This window comes from Scleropages formosus, chromosome 3 (assembly GCF_900964775.1).
Source record: "Scleropages formosus chromosome 3, fSclFor1.1, whole genome shotgun sequence".
NCBI classification, from domain to species: Eukaryota; Metazoa; Chordata; class Actinopteri; order Osteoglossiformes; family Osteoglossidae; genus Scleropages; species Scleropages formosus.
In genome coordinates this window covers 13,864,655-13,883,609 of record NC_041808.1, presented here as the reverse complement: position 1 = coordinate 13,883,609, position 18,955 = coordinate 13,864,655, and the positions used below count along the sequence as shown (strand labels likewise).

General features: G+C 38.3%; 2 protein-coding genes across 2 annotated transcripts; one reads left to right on the top strand and one right to left on the bottom strand.

The window, feature by feature from the left end:
• The first annotated feature begins 1,495 nt into the window (after positions 1-1,495).
• LOC108935192 (ELAV-like protein 1) lies at positions 1,496-9,366 on the top strand. The gene is made up of 6 exons (XM_018753595.2): positions 1,496-1,621; positions 4,516-4,693; positions 5,287-5,390; positions 7,611-7,764; positions 7,885-8,110; positions 8,261-9,366. Exons 1-6 carry the CDS (start codon positions 1,586-1,588, stop codon positions 8,583-8,585), a joined length of 1,023 nt encoding a protein of 340 aa, XP_018609111.1. The 5' UTR covers positions 1,496-1,585; the 3' UTR covers positions 8,586-9,366.
• A 290-nt stretch (positions 9,367-9,656) lies between these two features.
• LOC108935193 (excitatory amino acid transporter 5-like) lies at positions 9,657-18,165 on the bottom strand. The gene is made up of 11 exons (XM_018753598.2): positions 17,880-18,165; positions 17,011-17,090; positions 16,326-16,541; positions 15,037-15,079; positions 14,440-14,650; positions 14,203-14,302; positions 13,707-13,940; positions 13,415-13,609; positions 13,166-13,300; positions 12,921-13,020; positions 9,657-12,542 (listed from the first exon to the last, which is right to left on the bottom strand). The coding sequence occupies exons 1-11, from the start codon at positions 18,045-18,047 to the stop codon at positions 12,390-12,392; spliced, it is 1,635 nt and encodes a 544-aa protein (XP_018609114.1). The 5' UTR covers positions 18,048-18,165; the 3' UTR covers positions 9,657-12,389.
• Positions 18,166-18,955: the final 790 nt, after the last annotated feature.

Genomic DNA, 18,955 nt, shown 5'->3' with positions numbered 1-18,955 from the left:
ATCTGCTTGTAGTGAAGAGGTCTGCTTGAGTGCGGGGACATTAAGAACATGCACTCGGAGCAAGTTAGTGGATATCTGTTGTGATTATTAAAGTTGTGGCACAAATTGTAATTGTATATGGGAATTATCCTTCAGATTTGCTGTGGTTGAAGTGACTTGATAACTGATGCTCTCATGTTGAGTGGGGTTAATGCATCCATCCATCCATCCCCTCATAGATGGATGGATGTATACTTAGACACAGTTATATTGTCTTTGGGTGAAAAGAATAAACTGGGAGTGTAGCTGTCTAACAGCACCAAAAGAGGTTGTTGGTGTTGAAAAATGTAATTTAGAATACTTGACTTACTCTGAACTACTTGTTAAATTGATTGGGGTTCTAAGTCTTCTTGAGGAAACCGCGTCGTGTAGGAAACTGGTTCTGACATTTCCCTTCCTGTGTTGGAAGCATCTTCAGGGAGCTTCCACATCTTGCGAAGGCTGGATGTGAACTCAAATACACAAATTCTTAAATTCACAAATCAGCTCCCTGAAGATGCTTCCAATACGGGAAGCAGAACGTTGGAACCAGTTTCCTACATGACACGGTCTCATCCAGAAAACTTAGAACCCTAAGTTGACACCGGCCGCAGAAGCCTACGTGTTTTGATACTTGTTAAATCAGTAGTGTTATGGAATTGTGCTTGATTTTTAATTTACTTCATCTGCAGCAGTACTTGATGTACTTTAGTTATAGTTTTTACTGTGTGTTAATGCCTTTCCAGAGGCCTAGCATAATACTTGAATAGTTCTCATTGTTGATATATTTAGAAGTTATAGTAGAAGTTATGTTTTTTTAAGGACAGTGATGAATCTGCTAATCTTTTTTTTTTTTTTTTTTTTTCCCTTCCTCCCCCTAAATGGGATTTCAAATAAATTGACTGGATTAATGACGAAATGTTATACATTTATCAAGGTCAATATTTGCTTACGGATTCCTTTTTCTGTGTTTTTGAGCATTTTTGCTTTTAGTTCTCTGTACTTTACTGTTAAAGTACTTTCTTGGTTAATTTATGAATAGATTATGTATTATGGTATTCATCATCCATATTCAAGTAGCAGTACATTTTAAATTTTTTTTTTTTGGTGTGTATGGCAAGAGCTTTTTGGAAGCTGTAGTTAAAACAGAATTTCTTAAAGTCTATCAGAAAACAGTTGGTGTTGACATGCGTTCTTTCTTTAGGCTGAGGGAGAGTACTAAAGTTACAACAATGTTAAATTGTTATATTTATTTATTTTAACAGTAGCTGGTATTTTCAGACTTGTAGGTTAGGGGTCCTACCCCATAATATGGACTCAAAGTGAGGTGTTAAAAATACACGCTGAAAGAGAACTGAGGGTGATGGATGCTTTGTTCTCTCCACAGGTATTTTCAGAAGAAGGCTGGTCATCTTACCCCTTTTTGTTTTATTTTTGCAAATAATTTTTACCTTCCCTCTACCCTGTCCTGTTTTCTTTTTTTTTTTTTTTTTTTTTTTCAGCGTGTATTTTTATTACCTTATTTTGTTTTTGACATCTTCAGATTCGCGATCTGGGAAGTGACTACATGGCAGTCAGAAGGGGACATATTAGATACTTGAAAGTGAGTAGCAAGAATTATTATGTCTTTAAAATCTTCAGTTAGAGAAAGGTGTTTTTAAAAGATGGATTGTTTTTTTTGTAGAATTTGTGTTTCTGCATGTGTTAGCTTAGTTTATGGATTAATCTATATTGCTGCTAAATTGAATTTTTAAAATTCATTATTTGATTCTTCATTTTCAATTATGAATTAGCAGCAATGTCTGGCTAAGTAAATGCACTTAGTTCACATTTACAAGCCTAATACAATAACATAAAACTTTTTTCTTACTAGTTTTTAAATTAGTTCATGCAGGTGAGGGCTATGTCATCTCTAATTAGAGCTATAAAAGATAAACTAAATATGTTGTACTTTAGCTGGGTTACAGGTGTTAAAAAAATCACAAACGGTCCATTTGTATTACTAATTTTTGTGAACAAAATGTAAATTGCATTGAAGGTGCTATGTATTGCAAAACATTGTTTGAGATGTACTGTGGCCTCCAAAATTATTGGTGTACTTGATAAAGAGGTATTAAAAAAAAAAAAAAACAGGGAATTTTCTTGCTATACTCTAATTTTACAAAAGGAAGTCATCCATAAGCAATAGTGTTTTCTTCAGAAGTAGAGGTTTCATGTATTTGGTGTTTGCTTATGGTTTTTTGCTTGAATGGTTCCGTGAACCCCATTCCATTGATCTTGTATCCTGTCACATTACCAGAATAAGTGCCTGGATTGGCTTACATTTAACACACAACATGGGATGTCACCAGGAACATCCCATGAAGATGCACTACACTAAAGTAGATTCTATGAATGAGATTGAAGTGTTCTTCTGAATGCTCGGGGATGTGCAAGTAGGGAAGACTTCAGCACATGTACATGACCATCATCACTAAAACACAAGTCAGGGCTGTGTTTTCATGTCTCTGTCAGTGTGTGATGAGAATGAGTACCAACACTTGTTAAAATGGTCTATATTGCAGAAATCATACCCCTCCAACCGTTTGGTGTTATGCGCTCTTTCTCAGCTTTAGTTAATTCTGTCTAGTCTTTTCTTTTGTAGCCCTTTAATAAAAATTGAGTTCTAACCATTTATAGAAATCCCTGTTGGGGAAGCGAAAAATTCTTCGGTGGAGGAAAGTCACCATTGTTTGATTTGCAAGTAAATGACATAAAGAACACCCCTTTAGACAACCACTTGTATAGCTCAGTTTGACAAATGGGGGGAGGGAGGTCTGGGCTTAGAGCAACAGAAGACTGTAATGATGGTCCGTTTGGAATCCAAAGGTATTTCTTGATGTCTCTCCAGACTACTAAGGGACCCTTATTTACACGTCTTGTTTCACTAGGATATAAAAAGGGGTTAATGGTACGTCCTCAAAACGTTTGTGTGTACAGTTCTGAAATTGTTGAGAGGCAAAAAAGAATCCGAAAGTTACAGTTGACACAAGGCACTACAGTTCTTCATCACACTTCTGAGTTGACCATCAGAAAGCACTTCTGTGCTAACATGCTGTTCGGAAGGGAAGCCAGAAGAGCCCTTCCCGAGAAGGAATAAATTAAAGTGGTTGGAGTTTGGCAAATGCTATTGTAACTTTGAGCAGAAACAGGGTCTGTTCTCAGATTAAACCAAAGTTGAACTTTTAAGCAATTTAAACCATCGGAATGTTTGGGGTAAGAAGAAGGAAGGACATCATCGCACACTGTGACATATGGAGGTGGATTGTTGATGATGTAGGACTGTTTCGCTGCAAGTGGCTCGTGTTTAAAATTTAACGGCATAATGAACTCCTCAGCATATCTCATACTGGCTGAAAACCTGGTGGCCTGTTGCCACTTGGTTACAGGTGGATCTTCCAGCATGAGGCTGACCTTCAAAACACGCCATGAACGGTTGGCACCAAACAAAATAAGGGTTTTGCAAAAGTCCATCGCAGACTTGAACCCTGTGCTCTGAATTGAAGAGGGCAGTTCTTAAGAGTATACCTAGAGACATTAAGGATGTGGGAAAAGCTCTGCACAGAGGAATTGTCCAAGATCACATACATTGTGTTCTCCAACTTATTTGAATATGTAGGAAAAGGCTTTGCTGTTATCTATGCCAGAGGAGTTTTCATTAAGTAAGAGAAATGGGAATCTAATTATTTTGGAAACTATTTTTCTGAAATAAAAAAAACTGTTTTATATGAATAAAATCCCAGTGACTCTCTGATTTATGTATTCTTGGTGATAATGCATAGCTGTTTTATACTGCATCTTTATCATGGGTGCCAGTAATGTTGGAGGCTGCTGTTATCATTTGTATTTAATAATTGGAGGGTACCTTGATGATATTGTCACAACTGCTGGTATCCAGCTTTTTTGCACCCCAAAGTGGTGGTTGCATTGTAGCTAAACATGAAAAATTAGCCAGGAGATGTGCAGTTTCAGCCTACTTGCTTTGCTTTTATTTTAGTTGTTGCTGTTATAGCTACCTGGTGAGCTAATTTGGGAGATCGGGAGCTTTTCTCCCCTAGATTTTACCCAAACACGACTACCTGGACTTTCAAAACCTTAAATGTCTGGAAAACCACTAACAGTGACTCCAGGTGTTATCATTACTATTTTTTATTATTGTTGTTGTTGTTGTTATTACTATTCTGCTGTCTGTAACTTATAATAAAGGATTCTGTTCATATATTTCAAGATTTTGTCCTGTAATAGGTAAGTTTGTTTAATGTCCAAAGGCAGAAGTATGTATCTGGAGGTTTTTTCAAAGAATGAAAATTTCATGCTGAACGATGACAAGCAAGTTATTCTCTGTATAAGTTATGATGGCCAGATAAAGTATAATATTTGTCAGTATGAACTACATTGAGCTTATCTTCAAAACTTTTGGTTAACGATTGTAAACTTTTTAACTTGACTTTTTTCTAGGAAGTTTATGACATGTCTAACGGTTACGAAGACCACATGGCAGATGAACCAAAAGATGCCAAAACAAACCTGATTGTAAATTACCTGCCTCAGAACATGACGCAGGACGAGCTTCGCAGTCTCTTCAGCAGCATTGGGGAGGTCGAGTCGGCTAAACTCATCCGCGATAAAGTGGCAGGTAATCATCACTGCGTAGCCTGAAATGAGTCTGCGTTAGGCTTTTGTTTTGCAAGTAGGTCTCTCTCTCCCCCCCCCCCCCCCCCCCCCCCCATAATTGAAGCAGGGTGTAATTCACAAATTAACAGATATTTAGGTTTTAAAACATTTTTTCTAGTAGTTTAAGATTATGCTTGGAACTAAAGAAATTTTCTTTTCTGCAAATGCTTGTTTTTTTGTGGGTTCAGCATAGAATAGTGTTTGTTTGTATTGAGATTTTCCTCATAGTTTGAAATATATACTTTGTTTCAGGTTTCTTGAGGGGGAGTGCGGAGGGGAAAACCATACGTTGCATCTTACGTTTTGCTGTTAAATATGTTTTTGGCCCTCAAGTTTTGAAAACGTATTACATGAACAATAATTTTTCAGTTACATGTTACACACATCTCATTTTGGGTTAAAATTCGTAATGTATGACATTTTTGTTTCTACTTGTTTTGTCTTCAGATTAGATTGCATTGTGTTTCTTTTTTTAAAAAAAATCAGTCTGCTAAATTTGGAACAAGTGAACCTTTTTTATTTTATTTTATTGTTTTCCTTTTTTTTTTTCTCTAGGGCACAGTTTAGGGTACGGATTTGTTAACTATGTTAACCCTAGTGATGCAGAAAGGGCAATCAGTACTCTCAATGGGCTGAGACTACAGTCTAAAACTATCAAGGTAACGTGCAAAGAGGTGTTCTTGTATACATGTATCATCTAATAGATGTTATGTCCTTCGAGTACTTCCTGGGCAGTGGAGGGAACCTCCTGACTGCAAAGTGTATAATTACAGTGGTTTTTGGAAGTTTGTGAAAGCTTTAGGATTTTCTATTTTTGTGTCAATATGACCTAAAACATGATCAGATTTTCAGGCAAGTCCTAAAACTAGAAAAAGAGAACCCAATTAAACAAATGCGATAAAAACATTATACTTGTCCATTTATTTAAGAAAGTGGTCCAATGCTACATATGTGTGTGGCAAAAGTATGTGAACCGCTAGGATTATCAGTTCATTTGAAGGGGAATTTAGTCAGTGTTTCAATCAATGGGATGTGACAATCAAGTGTGACTAGGGGAGGCCCTGCCTTATTTAAAGAAGAGAAATTGGATTTCAGTATCAAAGTCTGATCTTTTCAACAAAGGTTTGTGGAAGTGTCATTGCTTGAATAAAGGAGATTTCTGAAGACCTCAGAAAAAGAATTGTTGACACTCATCATCCTGGAAAAGGTTACAAATTCATTTCTAACGAATTTGGACTCTACCAGTCCACTTTCAGGTGGATCATGTTTAAATGGAGAAAATTTAGCACCATTTTTACCCTCCCCGGGAGTGGTTAACCAACAAACATCACACCAATAGCAAGGTATGTAATAGTTCGGGAGGTCACAAAGAAACCTAGGGCGATGTCTACGGGACTAAAGGCCTCTATTACATTGGCTAACATCAGTGTTCATGAGTCAACCATAAGGAGAACATTGAACAACATTGGTGTGCATGGCAGGGTTGCAAGGAGAAAGCTGGATGGGACCAAAACAAAACTGTAGCTTGAATGAGAAGCATTATGTTTGGTAAAAGGCAAGCTCTGCATTCCGGCATAAGAACCTTATCCCATCTGTGAAAAATGGGGGTGGCAGTATCATGCTTTGGGCTTGTTTTTCTACCTCTGGATTGGGAAGGCTTGCCATCGTTGATGGAATTATGAATTCTGAATTGTAGCAGCAAATTCTACAGGCAAATGTCAGGGTATCCGTGCATCAACTGAAACTCAAGAGAAAGTGGGTCATGCAGCAAGACAACGGCTCTTAAACACACAACGGTTAAAGCAGAAAAAAGTGAATGTTTTGGAATAGCTGAGTCAAAGTCCTGACCTTAATAGAAATGTGAAAGGACCTGAAGCGGGCAGTTCATGCAAGGAAACCCACCAAAATTCATGAGTTGAAGCTGTTCTGTAAGGAGGAATGGGCTAAAATTCCTCCAAGTCCATGTGCAGGACTGATCAACAGTTACCAGAAACTTTTAGTTGCAGTTATTGCTCCAGAAGGGGTCACAACAGTTGTTGAAAGCAAAGGTTCACATACTTCTACAACACACATATGTCACATTTGATTATTTACCTCAATAAATAAATAGTTATGTTTTTGTCACATTTGTTTAATTGGGTTCTCTAGTTTTAGGACTTGTGTGAAAATCTAATGTTTTAGGTCATATGTATATAGAAATGGAGAACATTCTAAAGGGTTCACAAACTTTCAAGCTACACTACATTGGAAATTGAAGCCATCCACATGAAGTCGCAGAACCATCATTGGTAACTAAACACAGTTTTACTTAGGAATTTGTAAATCTTCAATTAATTTTTTCTGCCATCTGAATTTTTAATCTCTGATGTTAAAGCTTTTAAAAGGGCATTATAAAAGTTTTCAGTTTTCTCCATTTAATTTGTAAAGTATTGTTTATGGTTTTCTGGTTTACATAGAGACAGGTGCACTTTGGCATTTGTTCAATCTGTTTATGTAAACCTGTTTATATAATTTTGTGCCATTTAAAATCTTGTAATACAGATCAAATCCCTTTCTCTTATTTTGTTCCTGTTTTCTTTATTGAAGGCTGTATAATTTCTTAATTTTATTTATTAAAAAATGGCAGGAGACTTGAATAAAAAAATTTTTTTTTTTTTAGTTTTGCCTTCAATCTTACATGGCTTCCTTTGCTGGGGTTGTTTACATTGACATAGTGAAAAGGATTGTTATTTTTTGTATTTGTTAAATGTTTTTGTGGCTTACTTGATGGGTATTTGTGAGTAAAATGGGTTGATGTTGAATTTACTCTTGGAAACAGTATAAATATGGGCATACATTTACATTTTGCACTTAATGTTTTTCATGTCTTTCTATTTCAGGTATCCTATGCTAGGCCGAGTTCTGATTCCATAAAGGATGCAAACCTTTATATTAGTGGATTGCCAAAGTCCATGACCCAGAAAGATGTGGAGGACCTGTTTTCACGTTATGGCCGCATTATTAACTCCCGTGTGCTTGTTGATCAGGCTTCAGGTAGAGCAAATCAAAAACCCAAAATTTTAGAAGTCTAGAAAATTAAATGAAGAATACATAATGTTTGATTTTAAATAAACATGTATTGTTAGAATTAAGAGCAGCTATTTTCCATATCAGGCTTGTCTCGGGGTGTTGCGTTCATCCGCTTTGACAAGAGGGCAGAGGCAGACGACGCCATAAAGGGCTTAAATGGTCAGAAGCCACCAGGCGCCTCAGAACCAATCACGGTCAAATATGCTGCCAACCCCAACCAGGCAAAAAACTCCCAGCTGCTGTCTCAGCTGTACCACTCACAGTCTCGGCGTTTTGGGGGTCCTGTCCATCACCAAGCACAAAGGTTCAGGTGAGCACATGAGACACTCGGAGGACGTTCTTATGACCAGGACCGATTGCAGCTGACACTATAGGCAAAAACTTGGTAAACAGCTAGTGGGACACGCAAAAGCAATCTTAAATATAGTACAGCTAACCACTTGTCACTTATCTCTCCCAGGTTCTCTCCAATGGGTGTAGACCACATGAGTGGAATGGCTGGAGTCAGTGTACCAGGTAACTCCACATCCGGCTGGTGCATTTTCATCTACAACCTGGGGCAAGATGCAGATGAAGGCATCCTGTGGCAGATGTTCGGCCCCTTTGGGGCAGTTACCAATGTGAAGGTCATACGTGACTTTAATACTAACAAATGTAAAGGGTTTGGGTTTGTCACCATGACTAACTATGAGGAGGCAGCAATGGCAATTGCCAGCCTAAATGGTTATCGCCTTGGGGACAAAATCTTGCAGGTGTCATTTAAAACGAGCAAGTCTCACAAATAGTGAGAGAATTTGTAAGCTCCCCCCCCCCACAAACCATAAGGAATAAGTTGAAAGGCAAAGCAGAAACTAGCTTAAAATTTGTACTACTCCAGTTTGTCCTAATGGCAAGTGTAGAGAGGTGTGATTAAAAACAATATATATAAATATATACACATATTTTTGGGATGCAAAAAATATTGAGCTGTTTTGAGAAGTCTCAAGATTAACTGACCACTTCTTAAAATTCATTGGTCTGTGATGCTAGACTTGGTCATGTCATTGTGTGCCATATGAGTGGTTTGATAAAAGCAGGCCATGTCTTTGATTCTGGTTTTCTTTCATGCTCATCAGGTACTCCGCCTAATTTACATACACAATTAAAATAAAGATGCCTTAAGTTACACACAACTTTTTACCAGTATTTGTACCACTTTCAGTTTAAATACTGAATTTGTTCAGTACAACATTGTTTATCAAGCATCTCATTAAAATGATAAATTTTCTCTGAAATAAAATATTTAAAGGTGGCATGTTGGGCACTAATGTCAGTAATGGTTAGATTAAGATACTGTACTGGAGAAGTGTCTGTTGATGTTCTATTTCTGAGAGTTCATGCAAAAAGACACTGATTGTAAAGTAAAGCAGGACCAAAGAGACTGAAGGAAAAACTTGTGATCACTGCCCCTTGCCCTAAACTTGGTGTTGCCCTCCTGCATATAGGATTGGATGTTAAAGCTAAATATCTTAGGTACTTTTTGAATGTGTATTTAAACAGTTGAGCATCCATATTTTCTTGCATCCGTTCAAGCTGTTTTAACTTTTTTATATATATATATATATATATATATATATATATATATATATATACTAAGACTTCATGTTCTGTTGACAAATAAAAGTAATTCCTTTTGTTCCTTTCCTTCTTGTGTACTGATAGTTTGTAAAACTAATCCCAAGAATCTGGAAGCTGCCTTTCAGTGTTTGTTGTATCTTGTGATTAACCTTTTTTTGCTTTTCTGTTTGATTTATTTTTGCATAATTTCTAAACATTAAATTTCACTTTCTTTTCTTGAAGTTTTGATTCCTTTTTATGTTTAACTTTTTGTTTTTGATGAGCTTTCTTGATGAGATGTTTTGTACTTAGTCATTTTATAAAATTGGATATAAAGGAATGGCTTGTAGCTGCTGGGTTGTGAAAGGTTTTGAGTCAGGAATGAGTTTAGCTTCTGGCTTCATTTATTTTCCAGTCACATGTAGTTCATTTAAATTGATCTAAATTTGTTTACTTTTTTACAGTTTAAGTTTTACTTTTGGACCAAATTATTTTCTGGAAAAAGTTAGTAAATGTGTATTTCATTTTATTGCTACAGCTCTATGCAGTTCATTTCATGCATCTTTTTTTGATCACACATTTGAAATTCTTCTTCTCCAGTTGAGGAATTCAAGGGTAGCTATTATTGAAAACCCTACTTTCCTTCAGTAGACTTTTTCTTTAGAATTTCCTAGCGAGAAAGCATCATTTGTGCTTTGACATTTTAAGCAGAACTGCTCCACAAAGTTTAAAAATGAAGTAGTTACATAATTTTTTTTTGTCTGAGTCCCCCCCCCCCATCTTAGAAACTAAATGTAAATAATACCAAAAAGCAGAGTCCTGATTAAAACTAGTTCTCAAAAGTGTGTGGGGAGGGGGTAAGATAGAATGTCATGCCCAAGATTTTTTACTAAACTGGAATTTGATGATAAAATTTACTTTTGCATAAGTGTTTTTTCTAAAATCTGAATAGTTGCATTAGTAGATTGATTGGTTGAAACAATTGTCTTTAGTGTATTTGAATTTCCACTGACAGTCAATTTCTCTCATTCTTGAGAGTCTGTTCACAAATGAGAAATCAGTTGACAACCTTGGTATAATTTAAAGAAAACTGGATTAAGCAGATGTCATCTGAACTATTGAGATTTGTTTTTTTTTTTTTTTTTTTTTTTTCTCTCTCTCCCCAAAAATGTTTTTGTTGGTATTGAATGTTTTTTTTCTTCTTCTTACATTGTACATTTTCATGTCCCCAAGTAATTACTTTTTGTCTTTTTACTCAACTTTGCAGGTTTACACATTTAGCCTTTAAGCAATTAATTAGTCTTTTCTAATTTGTTAATTTAATTAATTGGATTGAAAATTTTTTTGGATTGGGAATATCTCCTGTTTCCCAGCATTTGTTCTTATATTACTTTGGGAATCTGAAAAGGTTTTGAACAGTATGGGTATATGGTTACACAAATATTTAAATTTAGATAACTCTCTTCCTCTTTGTTTGAGGGTGAGGCCTGTTAAACCTTGTACTGAATGTGTTGCAAAGTCAGTCGCCCCCAACCTGAACAGAAGAAACAATCTGTTCTATTTTTTGTTTACTTTGTTTTGAGATCCCAGTTGGGAAATCAATGAATTTCTAGGGTTTTTGAGAACAAGGGTAAGTTTGAGTCTGTGGGAGGGAGGGGAGAGGGGAGTATTGTATGAAAGGATTTAAGAAAGGGGGAAAAAAAAAAAAAAAAAGGTTTGTTACGTCACTTAAAATTGTACAGATAAGATGCAAGTAGATAGACTTTTTACGCTTTATTGGAAAAGACACATGAATAAAGCAATGCATTTGTAAACAAATTTAAATGTAAATATGCATAAAATCTGTTGCAGTAAACATGTAAACGTCTATTTATTCGTGACTATTGAACTCTTTATCTTTTATATGAAAAGTTAGTGCAGAGCTTCATCTAAGATCCCCCCCCCCTTCTTTGTAGCATCCTTCCCAGCGAAACTCCAGCAGTCAATGCATCGTTATATTGTCACGTCACAATGCATCTCTGACCCTAAGGCTATACATGAACCATCTCAGTCTCCAGGCCCTAAGCTAGTTTGTGCTAGTAAGTGTTTGGAGCAGTGCTAAGGTTGCTGTAAATTATCATTGTAAGCATTTGTGGCAGTTAAAAGACAAAGCCGTTCAGTGTTCTTCAGCTCTATATCCCTGTTTATACTTCAAGATGTCGTATTTGATGCTGTCGGTGATCTAAGTCTTAGATAGATAGAACCGGTCAGATTTAGAAATATTCTTGGACTGCAAATAGGTGAGCTATAAGTGTGCATTGTCAGTCCATTGTGGATTTTAATAGTGGGGGGAGAAAAAGGTTTGCTTATTGCCTTAGAAATTCCTCACTTTACCATGGGTCTTCCACATAAGGAAGCAAAGTTACTTCTCAGTTGTACTCAATTTTAGCAATGGTTTAAGGCAAAACTAAAAAGTGTCAATATTTTTGACATTTATGTGGTTCCTAATTACCCTTTTTCATTTTCTTTACAAAAACTTTGTCCTTGCCAGAGTTGCAGTGATTTGGAGTGTACCAATAATAAAATGTTTCTCTAAGTTTAAAAGATACTTGACTTTCAAACGAGCAATCAATACAAACATATGAATGCACATACAAAGCCAACATGCATGCCAGCATGCACTTTACAGTATTTAAAAGTAAACATTTTTCCAGTATTGGACAAAGCATTATATAGTATGAACTTGAGACATGTAAAAAGATACTGTTAGAGCAAGAGATTTTAGAATTTAAAAAACACCAGCTTTGAAGTCCATCCTTGGCCTCAGCTTCTGCTTTCCAGCAAGTTATTGTGAAAACAAAGGACATTGTCCAGTCACAAAAAGACCGAGTAAGACGAAATGAGGCAAATTAATAGTTATTTCAGGAAAAAAAAAAACACATAATGGCACCTTTGTTTGAACATTAGAAAGAAGCCCACATTGCAGAATGCTTCCTGTGTTTAACTCTCCACAGTCAGACGTGGCAAATATTGTAGTAGGCAGCAGGCCGCTCCATCACCGTATCTCCAATCACTTCGAAAACATAGTCCTTGTTGGCCAAGAGGGGCACCTCGGTCATCGGCACACTCTCCACACTCTGGATGCCACAGGACGTCACCGTGTCTCGCTGGACATGTACCAAGATACACAACTGTTTAGCCATGATTTCAGTATGCAGTGAAAAAATACAGTGTACTGATTATTATGCTTTCCTTCTGTGACCTAATAAACAGGGCAGAACCAAAGTTTACGACCGTATAAAATACAAGGAATTAGTTGAAAATTAGTCTGAAAGGCTTAGTATTGTTAATATTTCTGTTCCAATATTATTTAAATTTTTGATGATTTGAAATTATGCCTGAATGACCTGTTGTGTGTTGCATCTTTTCAGTGGGAAAGTGAACATGAGCTTATAATGCACAAGTACCTGCTGTTCTTGATTGTGCAAGCAGTTAATTCTGTGCACAGTGGAGATAACCATTACTTTGAATAGGAAGTGCCTTACCCTGCCAGAATTAGGAGCAAAATCCTTCCCACACAGGTGAGCCATTATCCCAGCAGCCAAGGCATCTCCTAAGACGTTTATCATGGTTCGGAATCGATCCCTGAAGCAGATTAAACAGGACTGAGTTGTCTCCTCAGTAAAAAGCACCCAAAACAGGATACCCGGGTACATATTATAAATTATTACTATAGACAATTATTTAATCTAAAGCAATTATTTGTAGCTGTCTAAGGAATGCAACTTACAGCACCCAGTCGATGGCCACAATAAGGGTAATGTCATCAGGTGGCAAACCCACCGAGGTCAGGACAATCACCATGGTTACGAGGCCGGCCTGCGGGATCCCTGCTGCACCTATGCTGGCCGCAGTTGCTGTAATGCTAGGAAAAACAAAGCACATTGATTGATAAATTAACTTAATAATTTAAACTGGGAGATTGACCAGATACCACCAGTATCTTTACTTTAGAGTCAAAGCAGTGAGAGTTCCTTACCTAATGGTAACCAGCTGCCCAAAGTCCAGCTCGTGCTCATTGACCTGTGCAATAAAAATGGCTGCTACGGCCTCATACAAGGCCGTACCGTCCATGTTGATGGTGGCGCCCACAGGCAGTACGAAACGCGCAATCCGTCGCTCCACTCGGCAGTTCTCGAGCAAGCACTTCATCGTGATGGGTAGGGTGGCGGAGCTGAAAGCCGATATAAAGACAGTCATCATCTCCGTCATTCTACAGCGAAGACTATTTATACTATGCATCGATCAGCACGATAACACACATCAGTCACCTGGAAGAGGTAGCCAGGGCAATGACCAGAGCCTGGAGGAGCCCACGGATGTACGAAAAGGGGTTCTTTCGCGTCAGAATGAAGAAGAAGAGTGGAAGTAAAATGAGGCCGTGCACAAAAAGCCCCACCAGCACAGTTACTGTGTACATTCCAAGTTTCTCCCCAATGGTGCTAGGATCATGCATGTCTAGGATCTTTCCAGCTACCAGGAACACAATGCCAAAGGGAAAATACCTGCAAGATTATACAAGAAAGAGAAAAAAAATGCAAGAGAAAATTTTAAGACAAAGGCCTTTAAATGAGAGCTAAATATCAGAGATATTTGGACACCTATTGATACATAAGGATGCCAGTGATTTCTGGTTCCTCTCGTTGTGATTTGTTTTACCATACCACTTGGTTTATGGTGCTCTTAGAGTTCAATGTCAGTACAAACCGCAGTTATGAGCGCAAGTAAAAGACAAGTTGTGGTAAGATTACTGTCGTGATCCCGTACCACATGGCGGTGTTAATGATCTTCATGACACATTCGTTGATGCACTGACACACGTTGACCAGTGGAGCTCCTCTCTCCCCCATCTTCCCCAGCAACAACCCTTGAAGAAACATTGGAGACCTTAGAGGGCTTTTTAAATATATTTGATTAATTTCAAAAATTCAGTTTCAAACATGATAAAAATTTTTTTTTAGACGGTATAACGTGTGTGCCATTGCGATGCAAACGGTTTCTTACCCATTGTGGCTGAAAAAATGACAATGCCCAATACGTTCATCTGCTTGCTGGTGCCCGGGACAATCTTGTAGTTAACCTCTGGGGCAGGGGTCAGTTCCAGAAACACTGGGTGGCCAAGTTTGGGATTGTTGTGGTCTGGCATGATGTACACAAAGTTGGGTTGTGAAGGCAGTATAGCGTTTTTCACCTGGGGCACCAAATCCGTCTTATACTGAAAAGACAAGTGAGACAGAAATGAAATATGTGATTATATGAGCATGGAAATGATAAAAATATTGATTTATTCCAATTTAAAATTTTCTTCCCTCATACTGTATGAGTGACAAGACAAGAGTGTGTTCCACTGATGTATGGATGAGTGACCCATTGTAAGTAAGTGTATCTTGCAGTGTAAGTCACCGCGGTGAATAAGGTGTGTGGGCTGATGACACTACATAGAGTTCATTGGAAGTCTCTTTGGAGAAAAGTGTCTGCTAAATGAATAAATATAAATGTAAATTTAATTAACTTTGATCCTGTGCACAACAGCAATAAGGAGTACAAACAGCAGATGAAGTGTAAGTTAATGTCGAGCGGCTCCTTATTTCGTCTGTGTACCTGTTGAAATGTCGCCTCAATCAGATTTGCAGGAATCATGTTTCTGGAAAAAAAAAAAATCAATAATGACATTACTCCATCCCAAGACTAAGAAAAAATCAGTCCTGGCGTACTTGATTTGTATATTGAAATACACAAGTGTGTTTTAAGCTGTGAATGCCATATAGCTTCAGCATAGCTGCTGCACATTATTAATTTTTGTCACTGTTAATGCTATAAGCTGTCATTTATGTTCCCAGTAACATAACATTGTAAGAGAATAAATATGAGGGCTGCACTGGCATCCTGTCCAGGGTATACCCTGCCTCATGTCCTGTGGTTTCAGGTTATTTCAGGTTAGGGTCTGCAGCAGAGTGACCCTGCATTGGACAACCGCATCAACGTCTAGATGCAGCAGGAGGGAGGAAAGAGGGTTTTCAAGTACGTCTCTTGTCAAGGTCGTATCGCACACGTCCCCGTCAATGGCGCTAGGTATATCTCTCATGCGGAGAGTAATGCGTCTCTGCTACTTAGTCTAGGGACAGCATCCTTTTGGAACCGTCACTAAAAATACTCAGCTGTCCTCATGCTATAATTGGATTTTGTGAGATGTGAGTCAAAGCTTTACAAAGGAAACTCCGTCTATGTTGGGCAACAGAAGAGAGCTTCTTGGAAAGGATGAGATTAGCCTGTGCAGTGACATAACGTGTCTTTTTTCATTCTCTGTGACTCGAAGCCGTTTGGATTTAATTATGTTTATTTGTTTGCTTTTGAGGGGTGCGGTGGCGCAGTGGGTTGGACCGGGTCCTGCTCTGGGGTGGGTCTGGGGTTTGAATCCCGCTCGGGGTGCCTTGCGACGGACTGGTGTCCCGTCCTGGGTGCGTCCCCTCCCCCTCTGCCCTTACGCCCTGTGTTGCCGGGTAGGCTCCGGTTCCTCGCGACCCCGTATGGCACAGGCGGTTCAGAAAATGTGTGTGTGTGTGTGTGTTTGCTTTTGCACATGGAGTCTGTAATGCTGAGCAATAATGCGGTGACGACGGCGATATTGTTCTCCAAGCAGCACTCGAGTATCCATTCTAAACCGCATGCAAAGTTTTGTATCATTAAACATCAGTGCATTGCACTACCATTTATAATTCCCATCCTTTAAAACGCCAAGATAATCAGCGCTGTTCCACTTGACAAATTGCTTCATCAGGCACAATCACTCAAATAACTGTTATGTCCAACAAACATGGTGGCCTTGATCTTCTGACTCGAAAATAAGAGTGCGTTCAAGCACTTGTTGAACGATGTCCCGTTTGTGATACCTGATCAAGTCGAGCAGAGCATCAGCAGATGTCACAACGGACCCGGTTCCTAGGCGGTGTCCTTCTTTTTCTGTGCCACTACCAGGCTGAATGGCAAGAACGAGGGTGATGCCCACAATCACAGCGATGAAGGTGGTCCAGAGGTAGTAGGTGACAGTGAGCAGACCCATTCGCCCACTGGTCTTGGAGTCCATGGCAGATAGACCTGTCATAAGACTGCACACACAAGACGTTGTTCATTAGGCTTTCTGGGGACTCTAAGTGGAAAATTCACGAACCAAGTAATTGTTGCAATATTGTTTGCCCGGTGTTTTCGTAAAGCTCGGCTTACGTTTTTTGCCCGTTTGTATAAGTGGGCATTTCACTGTAGCCATTACTTGCCGATCTAAGAGAAGTATAGAAAGACCTCTCCTGGGGCGTGAATTAGAAACCTTTCAGTTACACACCTGTGTATTTAACCACAAAAAATAAACAATAAATTCAACAATTTCATTTGCTTATGGACTCTGACTCATCATTTTGTTAAATTTATTTCGTAACAACTGACTGACTGACCAGTCACCAACTGGAAAGGTCGGACTAGTATTTTTTCACCCACAATATCTTGTTTCACTCCTTTCTGCCTTATTTCAGTAGCGTACAAATGTATGTTTTTTTTATTATTTTATTTTGTCAAGGTAGTTACCTGGTTGTGATCAGTGGAAGAATAAGCATTTTTAGCATCCTCATGAGCAGTTCACCCGGGAAAGAAAAATAAATCTTTGCCTAGGAAAAAACAAAAAATCACTTTCAAAGCTTTGCTAAGGTAATTACAAATAAATATGGTAGGTTCCAAAACAAAACTATTAACAAAAAATGTCACTCAAGATCTAGCTGCAATCTCTACTACCTTACATGAGAGCAAGAATTAAGAAAAAAAATTGCAGTTATATACATATATACACAGCCTATATATGAAAAATCAATGATCAGTCATAATTTGTAACCTATTATTATTATTCTTCATAATGGGCTACAGAAACATAACTTTGCCCACTGCAATGCCAGTGGGAGGTAATACTACAAAGGTGTATTGAAGGAAATCCTTCACTGAAAAAATGTGCAAGGAGCAGCATGTCGATAATTAATTCCCGCCGTCTATTCTTTATATCCAGTTTACTGACTGTAGTTTTTTAATGACTTAATAAATATAATAACTACACCTGTGAAACTGACCCTATCCATTCAATGAATTTTCGATTTTACAGATTTTTGGATTTCAAAGTTCCAGAGCAAAAAAGGGTTAAAAATGCAGGTCTTGCCGAACCTTAAACTTCTGAAGGATTTCATAAGAAGAGGTGAAGGGTGTTACTGAGGAAACAGGAAACGTTTTTGCAAATGTAGGTGCATTACTTAAACTTCAACAATACCAGAGCAGCTTAGATTCAGGAATGAAGCTTAAATTGTGGTGGCACCGTTCAGCGAAAACGTTGCCGAAAAGGCCACAGAATACACACTTTTGCATGCCTTATGAAGTAATTTCCTTGAAAGCCATGTGTTCCAATTGTCACGTACCTGTGCGGAGAGGTTTAGACCTCTTAACAGGAAACCCAGAATACAGCCAGAAATGACAGCCATGATGGAGAGCGTCAAGAGCCCATTCCGCTTGCAGTATTCCCTCAGCCACTGCCTTGGGCTGAAGGTGATCAGGGTGTGCAGGACATCTTTAACGAACTCCAGCATGGTTCTCCAGAGCTCTGCACCAGGGGACCAACTGCTGTCAGAGTGCACTGCTTGTCCTGCTGTTAGAGACTCATCTCCACTAAGATCTCCTGAGGAGGAAGGTGATGGAAGGGCCAATTTCTATAAACCCTTTATAACAAGGGATTAAACAGTTAAGAATAAAGCTAATGCCACCCAGAGAGTACAGTTAGAAAGACTTAAGACAGGAGTGGCCCAAGAGTGTTATAATAGCCTCTGACATGTCTTGAAGTGGATGCCATTGACTGCTCGGGGTTTTAAATAGCACGTGGTGTGGAACGTTTACGTAAACATGGGGTTCATTGAGAATTTTTCAGTATTTAGAAAGACTATTTCGGAACATTTCAAATTTCAAATACTTCTATCTGTAGGGTGATCCAAGAGTTCCAGTAATGAGGGATGTATACCACGTCACTAAAGATAATCATAAATCATTTTGGTGGTCCCACGCACGAAAAATAAAGCGCGGAGGTTCTCGGTACTGGCTCCGTTGTGGTGGAACGACCTCCCCCTCTCACTCAGAACTGCTGAAACTCTGTCTACATTCAAGAAGGGTGTGAAAACTCACCTTTTCCGGATTCACTTTGCCCAAGATCTCTCCAGCTCATGTGTGGTGTAAATGTTCATGCACCGTAACTTTATGATCATCCCCAGATAAGCCTCTACACAGCTGCTACTCCTGTATTGTATGTAAATGTTTGTGTACCTTTTTTTGAAAAAGAAAAAAAAATTAGGAAGGTGATCAGGATTAGTCTAGCCTGCATTTTATGTACCCACTTGTGCGATGAACATCGGTGCATCAAGTGGAAAGTAACAAACTAGGTTCACTTAAGAATCACATGTGTGCAACTATGTCTCTTTCTCCTTATGTAATGTACAAATTGTATTTT

Coding starts and splice junctions, on each gene's coding strand:
- LOC108935192 (XM_018753595.2), top strand. CDS start 1,586: ATGGCAGTCAGAAGGGGACATATTAGATACTTGAAA. Junction 1,622..4,515: donor GACATATTAGATACTTGAAA/GTGAGTAGCAAG, acceptor ACTTTTTTCTAG/GAAGTTTATGACATGTCTAA. Junction 4,694..5,286: donor CATCCGCGATAAAGTGGCAG/GTAATCATCACT, acceptor TTTTTTCTCTAG/GGCACAGTTTAGGGTACGGA.
- LOC108935193 (XM_018753598.2), bottom strand. CDS start 18,047: ATGCTGGAGTTCGTTAAAGATGTCCTGCACACCCTGATCACCTTCAGC. Junction 16,542..17,010: donor CTTCCACTGATCACAACCAG/GTAACTACCTTG, acceptor TTGTGTGTGCAG/TCTTATGACAGGTCTATCTG. Junction 14,303..14,439: donor CATTTTTTCAGCCACAATGG/GTAAGAAACCGT, acceptor TGTTTCTTCAAG/GGTTGTTGCTGGGGAAGATG.